General features: G+C 36.1%; 1 protein-coding gene across 1 annotated transcript in view; it reads right to left on the reverse strand.

The window, feature by feature from the left end:
- The window catches only part of LOC134802514 (titin-like), a 40,576-nt gene that overhangs the window by 16,880 nt on the left and 9,626 nt on the right, over positions 1–14,070 (reverse strand). Inside the window, exons 3-8 of the mRNA XM_063775193.1 lie at positions 4,860–8,541; positions 4,203–4,664; positions 4,001–4,121; positions 3,550–3,640; positions 2,412–2,622; positions 413–478 (exon numbers count right to left, since the gene is read on the reverse strand). Coding sequence (XP_063631263.1) covers positions 413–478; positions 2,412–2,622; positions 3,550–3,640; positions 4,001–4,121; positions 4,203–4,664; positions 4,860–8,541 — 4,633 coding nt within the window. The remainder of the gene's footprint in view (positions 1–412; positions 479–2,411; positions 2,623–3,549; positions 3,641–4,000; positions 4,122–4,202; positions 4,665–4,859; positions 8,542–14,070) is intronic.

Below are 14,070 nucleotides of genomic sequence, written 5' to 3' on the forward strand. Positions count from 1 at the left end.
GTAAGCTCAAGAAGGCTTGTGTTGTGGGTACTCAGACAACGATATATATAATATATAAATACTTAAATAAATAGAAAAACAACCATGGCTCAGGAACAAATATCTGTGTCATCACACAAATAAATGCCCTTACTGGGACCATCGGCTTCATAGGAAGGGTTACTGACACTCACTACCCACTAGGCCAGACCGGTCGTCAAAATATATATTAGGTAAACTGCAAAAAGAAGAACACACAAACACACTGTCTACATGTGTGTTTGTGTGTTTGACAGGTAATAAAAGGTAATTAAGGCTTAGGAAGGATCCAAACGCATTCCTTATTTCATTATTAACACTTAATTTATTATTAACTTAACAAATATTGTTACTTTATTACAATTTGTATGTCTGTCTGTCTTCACGCGGTTACCTGCGGTTTGTAATCGGGCGCTACCTTGGGTTTAGGCTGTTTAACTATTTTCACTTTGTAAGGCGACTGAAAAGAAAGAAAATAATATTATTTCAAATGCTCTTACGGCACATTTTGTTAATTCCTACACAATATTAAGTAGAACATTTCGTCGTATTCATAAATATCTCGGAGACCGAAATTTGCTCGGAAAACATATGAAAACTCAAAAATGCTCGTTTTCCCAGAGATAAGACTTAGCTAGATCGATTTATCCCGAAAACCCCCATATAACAAATTTCATCGAAATCGTTAAAGCCGTTTCCGAGTTCCCCCAAATATATGTATATATAAATAAACAAGAATTGCTCGTTTAAAGGTATTAGATAGATAATAATTAATAACTGCTCTGCAAAACGATAACTGCTTCATATCATAATATACAGGGAAGGTTATGGGCTCTCGTTTTTACATCATTCTATACTGACTATAACCGCGAAAATCGAAGTTCGCAAATTGCGGGCATCCTTCTCTTTAGCTCCAATTAAGGCGTAATTAGTGACAGGGAAAGTTGCCCGCAATTTGCGAACTTCGGTGTCCGCGGTAAGCCCTCTGTTATATTTGCCATAAGTAGGTAGTATTAGGTATATAATACATACTTATGTTTCGTCATTGGGTAAGTAGGTACCTACTTGTATTCAATCTTGGCATCAAAAAGTCTCCTGTAGGTATATTATATAATTCGAAGTATTGATTTTATTCGTTTCAATTTGATCAACGTTTATTGTAATAGGAAAGCATAGTAGACAAAATAAAATAGCTACGATAACTTTTTGTAGGGTTAAGTGTATAGGTACCTAATTCCCAATCATCATTATAAAAACTGATAAACAAATATGCTACGAAAAATGCTAAAGATCGTCTTTAGATTATGTAGCTATATTAGTAATTCCAAGAAATACTATGAAAGACCTAAAAAAAAGGTATGTAGTTACCTACTTATGCAAATAATATTAACTGTCCACAATGTCCACTATACAAACATTAAATATTAACAATAGAAGGTCTAATAAAACTGTAGTAAAATAATTTAAGAAAAAATATTAAAAATAAATCACCTTTTGACAAACACACACACTGGCACTTTGATCGAGACTGAATAAAAAAAAACTTCAACAATTTCATCAGCTGCCAAAATAATTACCTTCTTTTGCTTTATTGAATTGGTGCCAAGGAGAACATCATCAACAAGATCACGCACGTTACTATGTCAATAGTCAATAAGGAAATAATAATAAATGTAGGTAGTAAATAGTGCATGACTCAAAATGTGACAGCCCTGTGTCAGCGCCAAGATTCACACTAACACATTGAACGCTTCGCGCGTAAGTGAACGCGAAAGGTATTGGTGTGCGTGTATTAATTGCTTCAGGGTTGTCACTTTATTATTTAATGTGGACATTGTAATACATTACATATGCGTGACCGCATTGGCATTTTATTGACCTGTGTATCTTTGTACCTGTTCTTCAAACTAATGTTCAAGGTCAAATCAATTTAGATCTTTGTTCGTGTCATTGATTTGTCTCTCTAAATTTCAAAATCTATAACAAAACACAGTGGACTTTTGATTGTGACATCTAATTTCGAATTACAAATATACAAATAGCCTGGGCATTTGTCCTACTGTATTATTTTACATTTAAATAGGTAATATATTTCATGATTACGAGTAAAATATTTAATATAAAATGTCTTAGAGAATATAACCAAACGGAGTGGTCATTAACAGGCGTTCCCCTCTGTCGAAAATAGGCGGCCAATGGTCACCCTCATGTCAACCACATGTATGGACTGACGTTTATCTGACATGGCTATGTTTACGTTAGGTATACATTTGATGTACCCCTCCCCCGCAAAAAACGGCAGAATATTTTGTACCGAAAATTGTAGACATGGCGTCTCCGTTGGTTATATTCTCTAAGTAAAATGTACTTTAGGGGTGCCAAAATAATCTTACCTCTTTAACTTCGTCATCATTAGCCGTCCATCCGTGGTATCCAAACTTCGCTTTAGGCACCGGCCGCGCCGGCTTCTGCAAGAACTTGGTCCACTTTCTTTCTTCCTTCTTTTTCTCTTCTTGAGTCTTAACAAATTCCTCGTTCAAAGCTTTGAGGACTTCAGAATCCTTTAGTGACTCCACTATTGGTTTGATCTTCTTGAAATCGACGCTGGAATCATCATTGTCTCGATGCATATGCGATTTTAAGACTCGTGTCAGCCTGTTTCGCCATTTTGTGTCGTCATGTGTGTTGTGGAAGAAAAAGTTTGTTTCAGTTTTTTGTTTCTTTTTTGTGATTTTAGCTAAGTAATTGTTTTTAAGCAGAAGCGCATTTTCTGATTGAATGTATGCGTGAAAATAAATATGATTTTGGTACTTACAACTGGAATGTTTCCTGAGTTGAACGGACGATGTGACACTAATACACTAGCGTAAATAATGTGCTAAGAAAATGTAAGTGAACATTTGATGAACAAACATAAAAATATAGTGCTGTGAGTGTAACTATCAATTGGCTATGGCTAATAATGATAATCAATGTTTCAGTACGAAATGTACATAATTATGATGAAAATGTAAATGTAATGGGTCTTGTATGTAATTGCAATGATTTTTGATATGGCTGGCAATGAACGAAATGCAGTCTGCTACGAATTTATAAAATATATAAAAGCTCAGAAAACTATTATTAATCGTTTAAAAATTATTGTCGCTCCTCCTTTTTATTCGAAATGAAAAGTAGAGTTTTAACTCGTGTGAAAGGCACGCATTCTGACTCGAACTACTTATTTATTGGCTCTGAACTAAAGATCTGATCAGAAATGGATGCCTTTTATCCCTTGGTTAACAATCTACTATTTTGAGGTTTTTCGATGCGATGAAGGCTGAAGTAGACTATGCCTACCCGAAGTATGGCAAATATCAGAGATAATGGAAATGAAAAAGCCCTGCTTTCGATCAAAAATATCTGAGATAGTGCAAATGAAATATCCTACTTTCCACTTTCCACCTTCAAAATGGCTGAATCACGTCATGTTTTTAAGCATTAAATAATGGAAATAAGAATTAACATCTCTAAAAAGATGAAATTATTCACCCCATAACGTGCGCCTCCCGAAGCATCTCTGATTCTCCAGATATTATCGCTGCGATCTTCTCTTCTGTCATACCAGGTTTGCCTAGGTCTTCTGAAATATAAAATTTAACTCAAGGTTCGTAGAAAATGAATGAAGGAATGTTTTCATTATCTTTCTGTGGTTATTATTTATGTTGACATTTTTTACTTAATAATGAACCTCTAGGTCTGTTTTCTTAAGTATTTTATGTACACTACATTGTTCTACAAATCCGTTTGTATTATGTGACTAAATAATTAAAAAAAAGCGAAACGTTAATTAGATAAAATCAATTGATTGATTTCGTCTATAGGCATTTATGGCCTTTACTTTCCATCCATATTTATAAAAATAAAATCATGGTGCCTTATGTTATTAAACCAACAGTTTATTCGCTATTCATCTATGAAGACATACGTTGATTTTACTTACTGGCTATTTCTTCATCCACTACTGCTTCTTCCAAACCGTCTACAATACCCTGATGTGTACCCATAATCTCGCCATTCTCTGCTACAAATGCCTTGCCAGGGTCTACCGTTAGAACCGGCTCCTAAAAAACATTGGCAAATAAATATTGGAATAAATTGTAATAATCTAAAAATATAACTTTTATAGCTACTTGTTTTCTTACCGGTATTCTAATTTCCACTCTCTCTAAATGTGGTGCATCTTCGGGGTTGAAAGGCACGGGTCTATATCCCTCTACGCAAACGTTTTCTATTGATTCTCCCATTTTATTTTCACTAGCTTCAGTCACTGTATTTGCCACGTTATTTTCAACGATCACAGTTACATTTACTGGCATCCCATTAAGCTGAACCCTATTTACTGAATCAGCAGAATTTGCTCTGTCTTCTACAATTTTGTTTATATTTTCTGTGTTCTTGACTATTTGTTTTTCGATATTTATTTCGTCTAATTTGTCTTTGTATACTTTAGTGTCTATAACTTTGGCGTAACCGTTGTAAACAAGAGGGTTATCGACGTTGGTTTCTAATCCTACTTCTTCCTTGTATTCTTCAATTGATTTGATAGTTTGGTCGATGGCAGATGCTAGTAGTGATGACTTTCTTTCGATTTCTTTTATCTCCTCCTAATTTCATAAAAAAGCATATTAGTTTATGTTAAGGTAAATTTGATTAAGTAACTATTAAAGAGTTATTTGGAAATTCCCTTATGTATATTATCTAATAGTAGTTCACGTTGAAAAAAATGGTAATGTAAAATAATACAATACATAATAATGTGAAATAATACAAAGCAAAATTTTGGTCGAGCTCTGACTTACCTTGAAAAATGTGTATTTTATATTACCCCCTTTCAGCCCTGGTTTAGTAAACTTTGGCGGTGAAGATTTATCCTCAGGCGGGGTTGGAAGCGGAGTTTCATACACTACTTCCTCAATAATTTCAGTATCTATATGAGGGACCAAATTCTTTTTAACAATATGAGGATCCTCGTCCTGAGGACTTGGAGATCTTGGAACAGGTGGACCAGTCAGTTTGGGGAGAGGCATTTGGAGTCGGAAAACGTACTCATCTGTGAGTGGAGTGGGAGGGACAGTAGATGGAGTAGGGGTACTAATAGTGCTCTTCACTGAAGATTGTGAGTCAGATTTTTTAATATTTGAATCCAGATCCAAAGTAAGCTGTTTTTTAGCATCTTCAGTAGACCTGGCAATGAAGGTAGATTCTTGGACAACGCTGGAAGTGAAAGAAGAGTCTTCGGTAGATCTTGCAGTAAAGGAAGATTCTTGAACGTATTCTGCGTTCTGTATAGAACTTTCAGAAATGAAAGATTGGTATTGGTTCTCTGATTCAGCAATATGAACAGACTTTTTAATACAGACTTCAATTTCTTGGTCAATTTCAACGTTTTCCTCTAATTCAGTTATTTCTTCTTTCGTAACTTTTAACTGAGCGTATTCGTCTTTTACTTCACTGATTTCAGTAGTCCCTTGAATGACAGCTATTTCTTCAGTAACTTTGGTATCCTCAATTTTCACATCCTGGACTACCTCAGCCACCTCTTCCTTTGCTGAAACAACTTCTTGTATTTCTTTGATATCTTCTTTTGTTATAGATACACTTTCTTTTACCTCCTGAACTGCTATAGCTTCTTCCTTCACTGAAACAATTTCTTCTTTTGATACTGTAACGTCTTTGATTTCCTCAAATTTTATGGATTCTTCCTTAGCTTTAACAGAAATGTCCTCCAAGACCTGTACTTTTTTAATATCGTGTGATTCCGTGATTTCTATTGATTCTTCTTTGACAACGTTTAATTCATCAATATATTCAGTAGTCTCAATTTCCTGTATATCCATTTTATTTTTCATCTCAGCACTAACAGCCTTTTCGACAATATCCTCATGTAATTCCACGATTGGCTGTATTGTCTCTACTTTTTCAATAACAGCTGCTTTATTACTCTCAATGTCTATGGAAGATTTTTGGATATCAGTTTTTTGAATTATGTCTTTTTTTTCTTGGACAATAACTTCCTCAGTTTTGGCGCTGGAAATTTCATGGGGTTCGACAACAGCTTCTGCCTCTTGTTTTATTTGAGATTGCGATTCTATAGCAACGCGCTCTGTAACCATTGCTTCGTTAGCTTCTAATGCTATATTTGTTTCTTTGATACTTTCCACTGAGGTGGTTTCAGATATTTCTGCTGATTCATCAAAAATTGAATTTTTATTAGTGTAAACATGAGCTTCACATATTGATATGTATGTGTTTTTACCATCCCTACTATTTGCTCCACTGGCTTCGTGTTTGGTTTCTCTTTTAATATCCATACTTTCATGTTTCGTTTCTGTCTTCATCTCCCTTGACTCTAGAACACTGCTGGTAGTTCTTACTTCAGTAATCTCTTGGGATGTTTTATCAACTCTGGAAAGCGCATCTTTCACTATTTCTTCGTCTACTTTGCTTCTACTTCTAGACCTTCTTTCTCGTTGCATTGTGATCTCTTCCTCTAAACCAGCTTTAGTCTGGAATTCAGTTATAACTCCATCCATTTTAGTTATCAATTCTCCTGACTTTTTATCACTTAACTGTGCCATTTCAGCACCCGACAAAACGTTTTTTTCCCTTTTTTCACTTTCTTGTTGAATAATTTCCACATAATCCGTATATTCATGCTGCTTTACCTCCCTCACGTGATCTTGTTTAATTACGTCAGCCAGTTTTTCAACTTTCTCTTTTTTTTCTCTAATTTGCAAATCTTCGGTTTCTATCCTTTCAGCTTTTTTACGATCTATTACAGAATCTTGTACAACTGTCGTATCAAAAACTCCGCCCCTTTCAACTCGAGTAACTTCAGTTACTTCTTTTTTAACTTCTGGTTTTGTTTCTAAAGGATTTGACAGTACAGGTTCAGCTAAAATAAACCTGGACAGAGCAACCATGACATCAGTCAAATGTATGAAAAAGGTTTTGAGCAATAAATCATAGTGATAATTTGATTGCACTGTACCTCTTATATGAGGAATAGTTTGTAATCCAATAGTATAGGCTCTTTGTTCAGCTAGTAATTTAGCTGTACTATATTTAGCCTCTTTAGTTTTACTTTCGTCTGATTTATGTACGCTCTCAGATGTTTTAGAGATTTTTTCTGTTTTAATTTCAGATGTTTGCTTTTGAGCCGATTGCATCGCTTTAATATTTTTTTGGTCAGATATTATTTTAGATTGCTTTGTCTCGATTTTTGTATCGTCTGCAGATTTCATTTCAACGTTTTTATCATACATTTCAGATTTCCTTCGTACACTACCACTTTCTATTGTCTCGTCTGTAAACTTCTTTTCTACTTTACTATCGATGTTTTTCACATCGTTATCAAACATTTCTGACTTTCTTCTTACACTACCACTTTCAATAGTTTCATCTACAGATGTCTTTTCAACTTTCATATCTGCCGTTTTAACATCTCTATCATACATTTCTGACTTTCTCCTCACACTACCACTCTCTATAGTTTCTTCTAACTCCTGTCTCCTAAATTCTTGACGTTCGTCAACAATAATTTGTTTGTCATCTTTTTCAAATTTGGCAACCTCTTTAGCAACACTAACATCACTCTTTTTAACAACAACATCATTAGTTTGCCTACCAGTTTCACTCATTTCACTAACCTCTTTGGTAGATTCTTTTCTAGCAGTTGTCATGACCACAGTTTCCATGTCAGATGAGCTAGTTTTAGATTCTGAGGTTATAGCACTCAGTTCAAGATCAATTTCTTTTTTAATTTCATCAGCTACAATTACAGCTTTCTCAATACTCTCATCAACAATGCTTGTAGCAGTCAATTCTATCTTAGTCATATCAATATCCTTCTTCATTTTTTCCATAAAATTCGCCTCTTCTTTTTGCTCTTTAACCAATCTTTCTTCTACCGAAGTAACTTTCACTTCCTTAGTCACTATCTCTTCTGTTACTATCTTCTCTTCCACGGTCTTGGTGACTGTCGTTATTTCTTTCGTTTTCTTAAGCTTAGTTCCATCAGGATCATATTGTTTAGAAATTGGAAGTTTATACCTACTTTTCTCACTAAGGATCCCCGCGAATTCATCAACTTTAGGAAGATCAACAGGTGGCTCAAGGCCATCATCAAATGTACCAAATTCATCATGATAATTAGGATTAAGTATAATAGGTTTCTCTAAAGGTGGGATTGGGGAAGGTTCAGTGGAGAAAGGTCTATAAGGTTTGGTATTAAGGAAGTAAGGGGATTCAGTTAAGGACCTCTGTTCGTACGGATCACAGCGACCTTCGCTAAGAGACCTCCGGTCGAGGTTACCCCGGGACCCAGTGCGGGATCGGCTAGGCTCTTTGGAGTCGAGGGGGGTGTCGCCGAATTGCTGTATTTGGAATACCTCAGTCGGATGAGAGGGCTGGTCGAAATCGTCCTGGTCTAGCGGGTCGTCGATCGGGTCGTAGTCGTCGAGCGTCAGGTCGTAGAGACCGCTGGAACAACAGAACACACATTATATGTGTATGTTTATTCACTTTAATTGTGTGTATGAAAGTTAGCTTGATACCGTTTTTGTAACTCCTACTCTTTTTTGATTAAATGCTTTGTTTCCGCTACCCCAAGTTTGTATGTATTGTATGTATGTATGTAAACAATTTATTGTTCATAAGTTGAGTTGTTGGTTGTCTGGAAGATATCGCTCTTTAGCGGATAAGACCGCCTGTTTTCTGCCTCTACCTTTAATCGATTGTTTTTCTTTAAGCTGTATCTTTTCTGAGGTGTGCCAATAAAGAGAATTATATCTTCTATCCCTTATTCATAAACGCCCTTGAGACCTCAATTAGCTAATAATCGTTTGTCCTTATCTGTCATTTTGACTTATGTATTTGTAAGAAAGGGATAAAACATAATTTAACTAAATCAGGCCCGTAAAGTTTTATGAATAAGGGGGTTTCTATCTATCTTGCTCATATTTCCGTTCTATTCTATATACAAGTGGTCACAACCCATACAACCATTTCCAGTCGCCGTTACGACGCGGTGTTGACACATCTTGTGTCGACACCGTCTGTTTCGGTCACATTCCAGTCGCAGAGTCGTCGCCGTGTCGACACAGTTACCAGAAATGGGGAAGGGTCGACACATGACACAAAGTGACATAAAGTGTGGTCGCCGTGTGCACACATTGTTTCGGGTTTGCGACTACTTCATGCCAAAATCATTCGTTCATTTTGTTCCTGTCAAATGGAAACTGTCAGATGGAAAAATACTTAAATAAAAATAAGTGACATTAATACGCCATCTCTAAAACGGATTACAAGACGTAATTATATATTGTTTGCATTTATATTACAATAGGACTTAAATTATTATGGGGAATTAAACTGCTCGAGTGATTTGATAAACTAAGTGTAATATAATCAACGCGCCACCACATTGTTTTAGTTTAGCCGGAAATGAAATTGTTTACTTCTCAGTGCCTGTGTTCATAACTATATTATTTGAAGCATTTTTAGTACTTCGATGCGTATACTATACTTAAATAACAGAAATAACGCTTTACATACTACGAAACTTGTTAATTATGATGTATAAATATGGTTTAAGGCTGAGAAATATTGCAGTCACAAAGTAGTTGCAATGTTTCGACTCTGTGTTGACACATGACACGCGCTGTCAAAAGTAATAACAAAGTTAATGGTATGTTACTGGATTTGCAAAATGGCTCCTTGTGTTGATTTGTTTTCAGATATTCTCAAAGTGTAAAAATGCCGTGGTCAGAGATGGGCATTAATCGATTAACTGTTTATTCGACTAATTAATGGAATAAAAAAAGTTAATTCTCAAATTTTAATCGCGATTAGTTTAGTCGACCTAACATAGATTGAAATTGAATTAATCTGAATATTAATCGAATAAATTATCGATTAAATCTCGATTGAAAGTTGACAGGGGGGCATTTTTGTACGTAAAAATAATAGAAATGTCTTGCATGCAGATGGTAGCAAAACACTTTGTCATAAAAGTCGAGATGGGTGTCGATATATAGGTTTTAGGGAGTGCCGATTTCGAAAATAATGACCATTTTGGAATCCGAAATGGCGGCCATGCACTGTGTCATAAAAGTCGTCATGGATGTCGTTTTATACGTTTTAGGGGGCCCCAATTTTGAAAATGATGACCATTTTGGAATCCAAAATGGCGGCCATGCACTATGCCATAAAAGTCGTCATGGGTGTCGTTTTATAGGTTTTAGGGGGCGCAGATTTCGAAAATGATGACCATTTTGGATTCTAAGATGGCGGCCATGCACTATGTCATAAAAGTCGTCATGGATGTCGTTTTAGGGGGCCCCGATTTAGAAAATGATGACCATTTTGAAATCCAAAATGGCGGCCATGCACTATGTCATAAAAGTCGTCATGGGTGTCGTTTTATAGGTTTTGGGGGGCGCAGATTTAGAAAATGATAACCATTTTGGATTCCAAAATGGCGGCCATGCACTATGTCATAAAAGTCGTCATGGGTGTCGTTTTATAGGTTTTAGGGGGCGCAGATTTCGAAAATGATGACCATTTTGGATTCCAAGATGGCGGCCATGCACTATGTCATAAAAGTCGTCATGTATGTCGCTTTATAGGTTTTAGGGGGCGCAGATTTCGAAAATGATAACATTTTCAATTTCAAAATGGCGGCAATGCACTATGTCATAAAAGTCGTCATGGATATCGTTTTATAGGTTTTAGGGGGCGCAGATTTCGAAAATGATGACTATTTTGGATTCCACTTTTATGACAAAATACGTAGCCGCCATCTTGGATTATAAAATGATCATCGTTTTCGAATTCTGCACTCCCTAAAACCTATAAATCGACATCCGTGACGACGCAAGTTATCTTTATTTTCAGATCTAACAAATTGCTACAGAATACAAAGGACAAAAAAGAAGCGAGGAGGTAATGAAACAAGCAAAAATACAGATGATTCCTCGACGCAATTGGGTGATTCTTAAATTGTGTCCAGATTTTTTTTGTCATAAAAGTTTTTATTTTTCACATATTACTCTCACAAGTTCCGTGACATTTCGACCTTGTAATTTTTTAAGTAAATGTTTTTGTTTATCTATGAGGATCTCACTAGAATAGTATAATCAAGGTATGTTTATATTTGATGAATTAAATAGTAACGCAAAAAAAATATATATTTGTGTCTTATATTCCTGCCGAAGACTTTTATTTTACCTTTTCCTTCTACACAAGTTTGGCCAAGTAATAAGAATTTAGGGCTCTCAATTTTATTTTGACTTCTACAACAGTAAAGCTACGAGGCCATGTTTGGTATCGTTTTCGTATAAATCCGCAGTACCAAATTTAGTTAAGGTATCACATTGACACCATTCCGAAGTAAAAACATATAAACTTATTAAAATACTTTCTTTTAAACTCCTCTTCACGCTTAAACTGCTGAACCGGTTTAATTTAAATTTGGTACACATATATTTTGAGTCCCGAGACAGGATATAATAAGTTATCTCAAAAATCATCCTTTAAAGGTGTGAAATGAGGTGTAGGGGGGAATTCAGAATTGACTTCTTGAAGTTAATACTGTTTAAGTTTAGGTTTGAAGTCATGTTTTTTCATCATTTTTAACTAAATCAAAGATGTAGACCATCCCAAATTTCATATAAATCGGTTCAGCGGTTATTGATTTCCCGTACAAATTTCCACGCCACTTTTCACACCTTCAAAAGATGATTTTGGTTATAAGATCTATCCTATGTCCTGTTCCGGGACGCAAACTATTTCTATGCCAAATTTCAACGAAATCGGTTCAGCGGTTAAGCGTCAAGAAGAGTTTCAAAAAAACCGGCCAAGTGCGAGTCGGACTCGCGTATTAAGGGTTCCGTACATTAAGTCCGACTCGCGTTTGACTGCACATTTCTAATAGGTTTTCCTGTCATCTATAGGTAAAGAACTATTTTGTGTATTCAGACGGACATACATACAGACGCACGAGTGATCCTATAAGGGTTCCGTTTTTTCCTTTTGAGGTACGGAACCCTAAAAAGATTTATTTTATTTTGTGGAATGGTGTCAATGTGATATCTTAAATGGATTCAGCACCCCAGATTTATACGAAAACGATACCAAACACGGCCTAGCACCTTCACTGATATAAATATATCAAGATAAAATTGAGAGCCCTAAATAAACTTTCAAGAGCGGATATCTCAAAAACTATTCAACATATCGAAAAAATTGATTGAATAAACTTGTAACAAATTAAATTAACTTTCATTTTGTATAAGTGGCCATGTCGTTGAGATGCATAGTTTCCGAGATATAATCGAAAAACGGGAAAATGGGACCTTCAAAGCCCCCTCTCTCCCCCCCCCGCTCAAGGGCTACGGCCGGGGACTTTTGATATGTTTACCTCTTAACTTGTCAAACCGAGTTACGGAGTCAAAAATTGTGTTCCGAGCATTTCCCTCTACAACTTTTGGAGCATTCGTTGCCTGACCTAAGTAGCTTATTGAATTTCTTTAAAAACTTTTCTGTAAAAGGTTGACGGGTGTTGGGTGTTTATATGGTTTCGGTCGATTATTATCATTTGCATTGCCCATGATGACTTACTAGAATTACGAGCACACGAGACACTAATAGTAGTTTGACAAACCTTGGTTTTCAAGAGGTATTTTATATTGACATTTGCTGTCACAAATTTGCTGTCAGATTTAGTCGCAAACCGCACGCAAAGTGCACACAAATGTGTCGACACCTTGTTACGGAAAAGTGTAGACACGGCGACGACACTTTGTTTCGAAACAATTCTAGACACATTGTGTGGACTCTGTTACGACACATCTGACATTTAGTTACCACTTTGTGATTCTGCGACTGGAATGGTTATATGGGAATTTAAAAGTGAAAAAGGCTAAAAGAGACCTAAGAGACCTTCCGATTAAAAAACTTGTTACGGTTTACCCACTTATTCATAAAACTTTACGGGCCTGATTTAGTTAAATTATGTTTAACCCTTTCTTACAAATACATAAGTCAAAATGACAGATAAAGGGCCCGATTCTGATTTTGAAATAGACATCTATTAGACATCTTTTAGACATCACCAAGATACGATAACGATATGTTTAAGATCTAACCTGTCAAATTTGACATTTGCGCGATTCTGGAGATACTGTTGAACGATTTCCACAGGATATGACTTAGAGATCCAATTCACATCTAATAGATATCTTACTCTATCTAACTTAAAAGTGACATTGGTTGCCCGAATTGCGCTGCAAAAGAGAACTAGTTGATATCTAAACTATAACGTATCTAGAATGGATCTAGTACGTGTCGTCTCTTGTGAATATCTTGAAGTTCGAATACGGCAGAAAGACAAACGATTATTAGCTAATCGGGGTTTGTAGCGCATTTATAAATAAGGGGTTAATCTGGTTTTGAGACGACCTTGACGGTGGTCTTGGTGATTGGCGCGCATCTCACGCACTACTTCATTTCGCATGCACCAATCAGCGCGAGCGATCTTCAAGGTCGTATCAAAACAAAACCCAAACCGTCAGAATCGGGTTCCTACAATCGCATAACCTGGACAACTTTGACCACAATTCACACTGCTTTAAAAATATATTAATATCTGTTTACTATAAGTATAGATTAAATAAGGTTAAGATCACTCTCAAATTTAGTTATTTTTAAATATCAATCTTCTTCCTCGCGTTATCCCGGCATTTTGCCACGGCTCATGGGAGCCTGGGGTCCGCTTGACAACTAATCCCATGATTTGACGTAGGCACTAGCTTTTACCAAAGCGACTGCCATCTGACCTTCCAACCCAGAGGGGAAACTAGGCCTTATTCGGATTAGTCCGGTTTCCTCACGATGTTTTCCTTCACCGAAAAGCGACTGGCAAATATCAAATGACATTTCGTACATAAGTTCCGAAAAACTCATTGGTACGAGCCGGGGTTCGAACCCGCGACCTCCGGATTGAAAGTC

Source organism: Cydia splendana, chromosome 24, assembly GCF_910591565.1.
Source record: "Cydia splendana chromosome 24, ilCydSple1.2, whole genome shotgun sequence".
Taxonomy (NCBI): Eukaryota; Metazoa; Arthropoda; class Insecta; order Lepidoptera; family Tortricidae; genus Cydia; species Cydia splendana.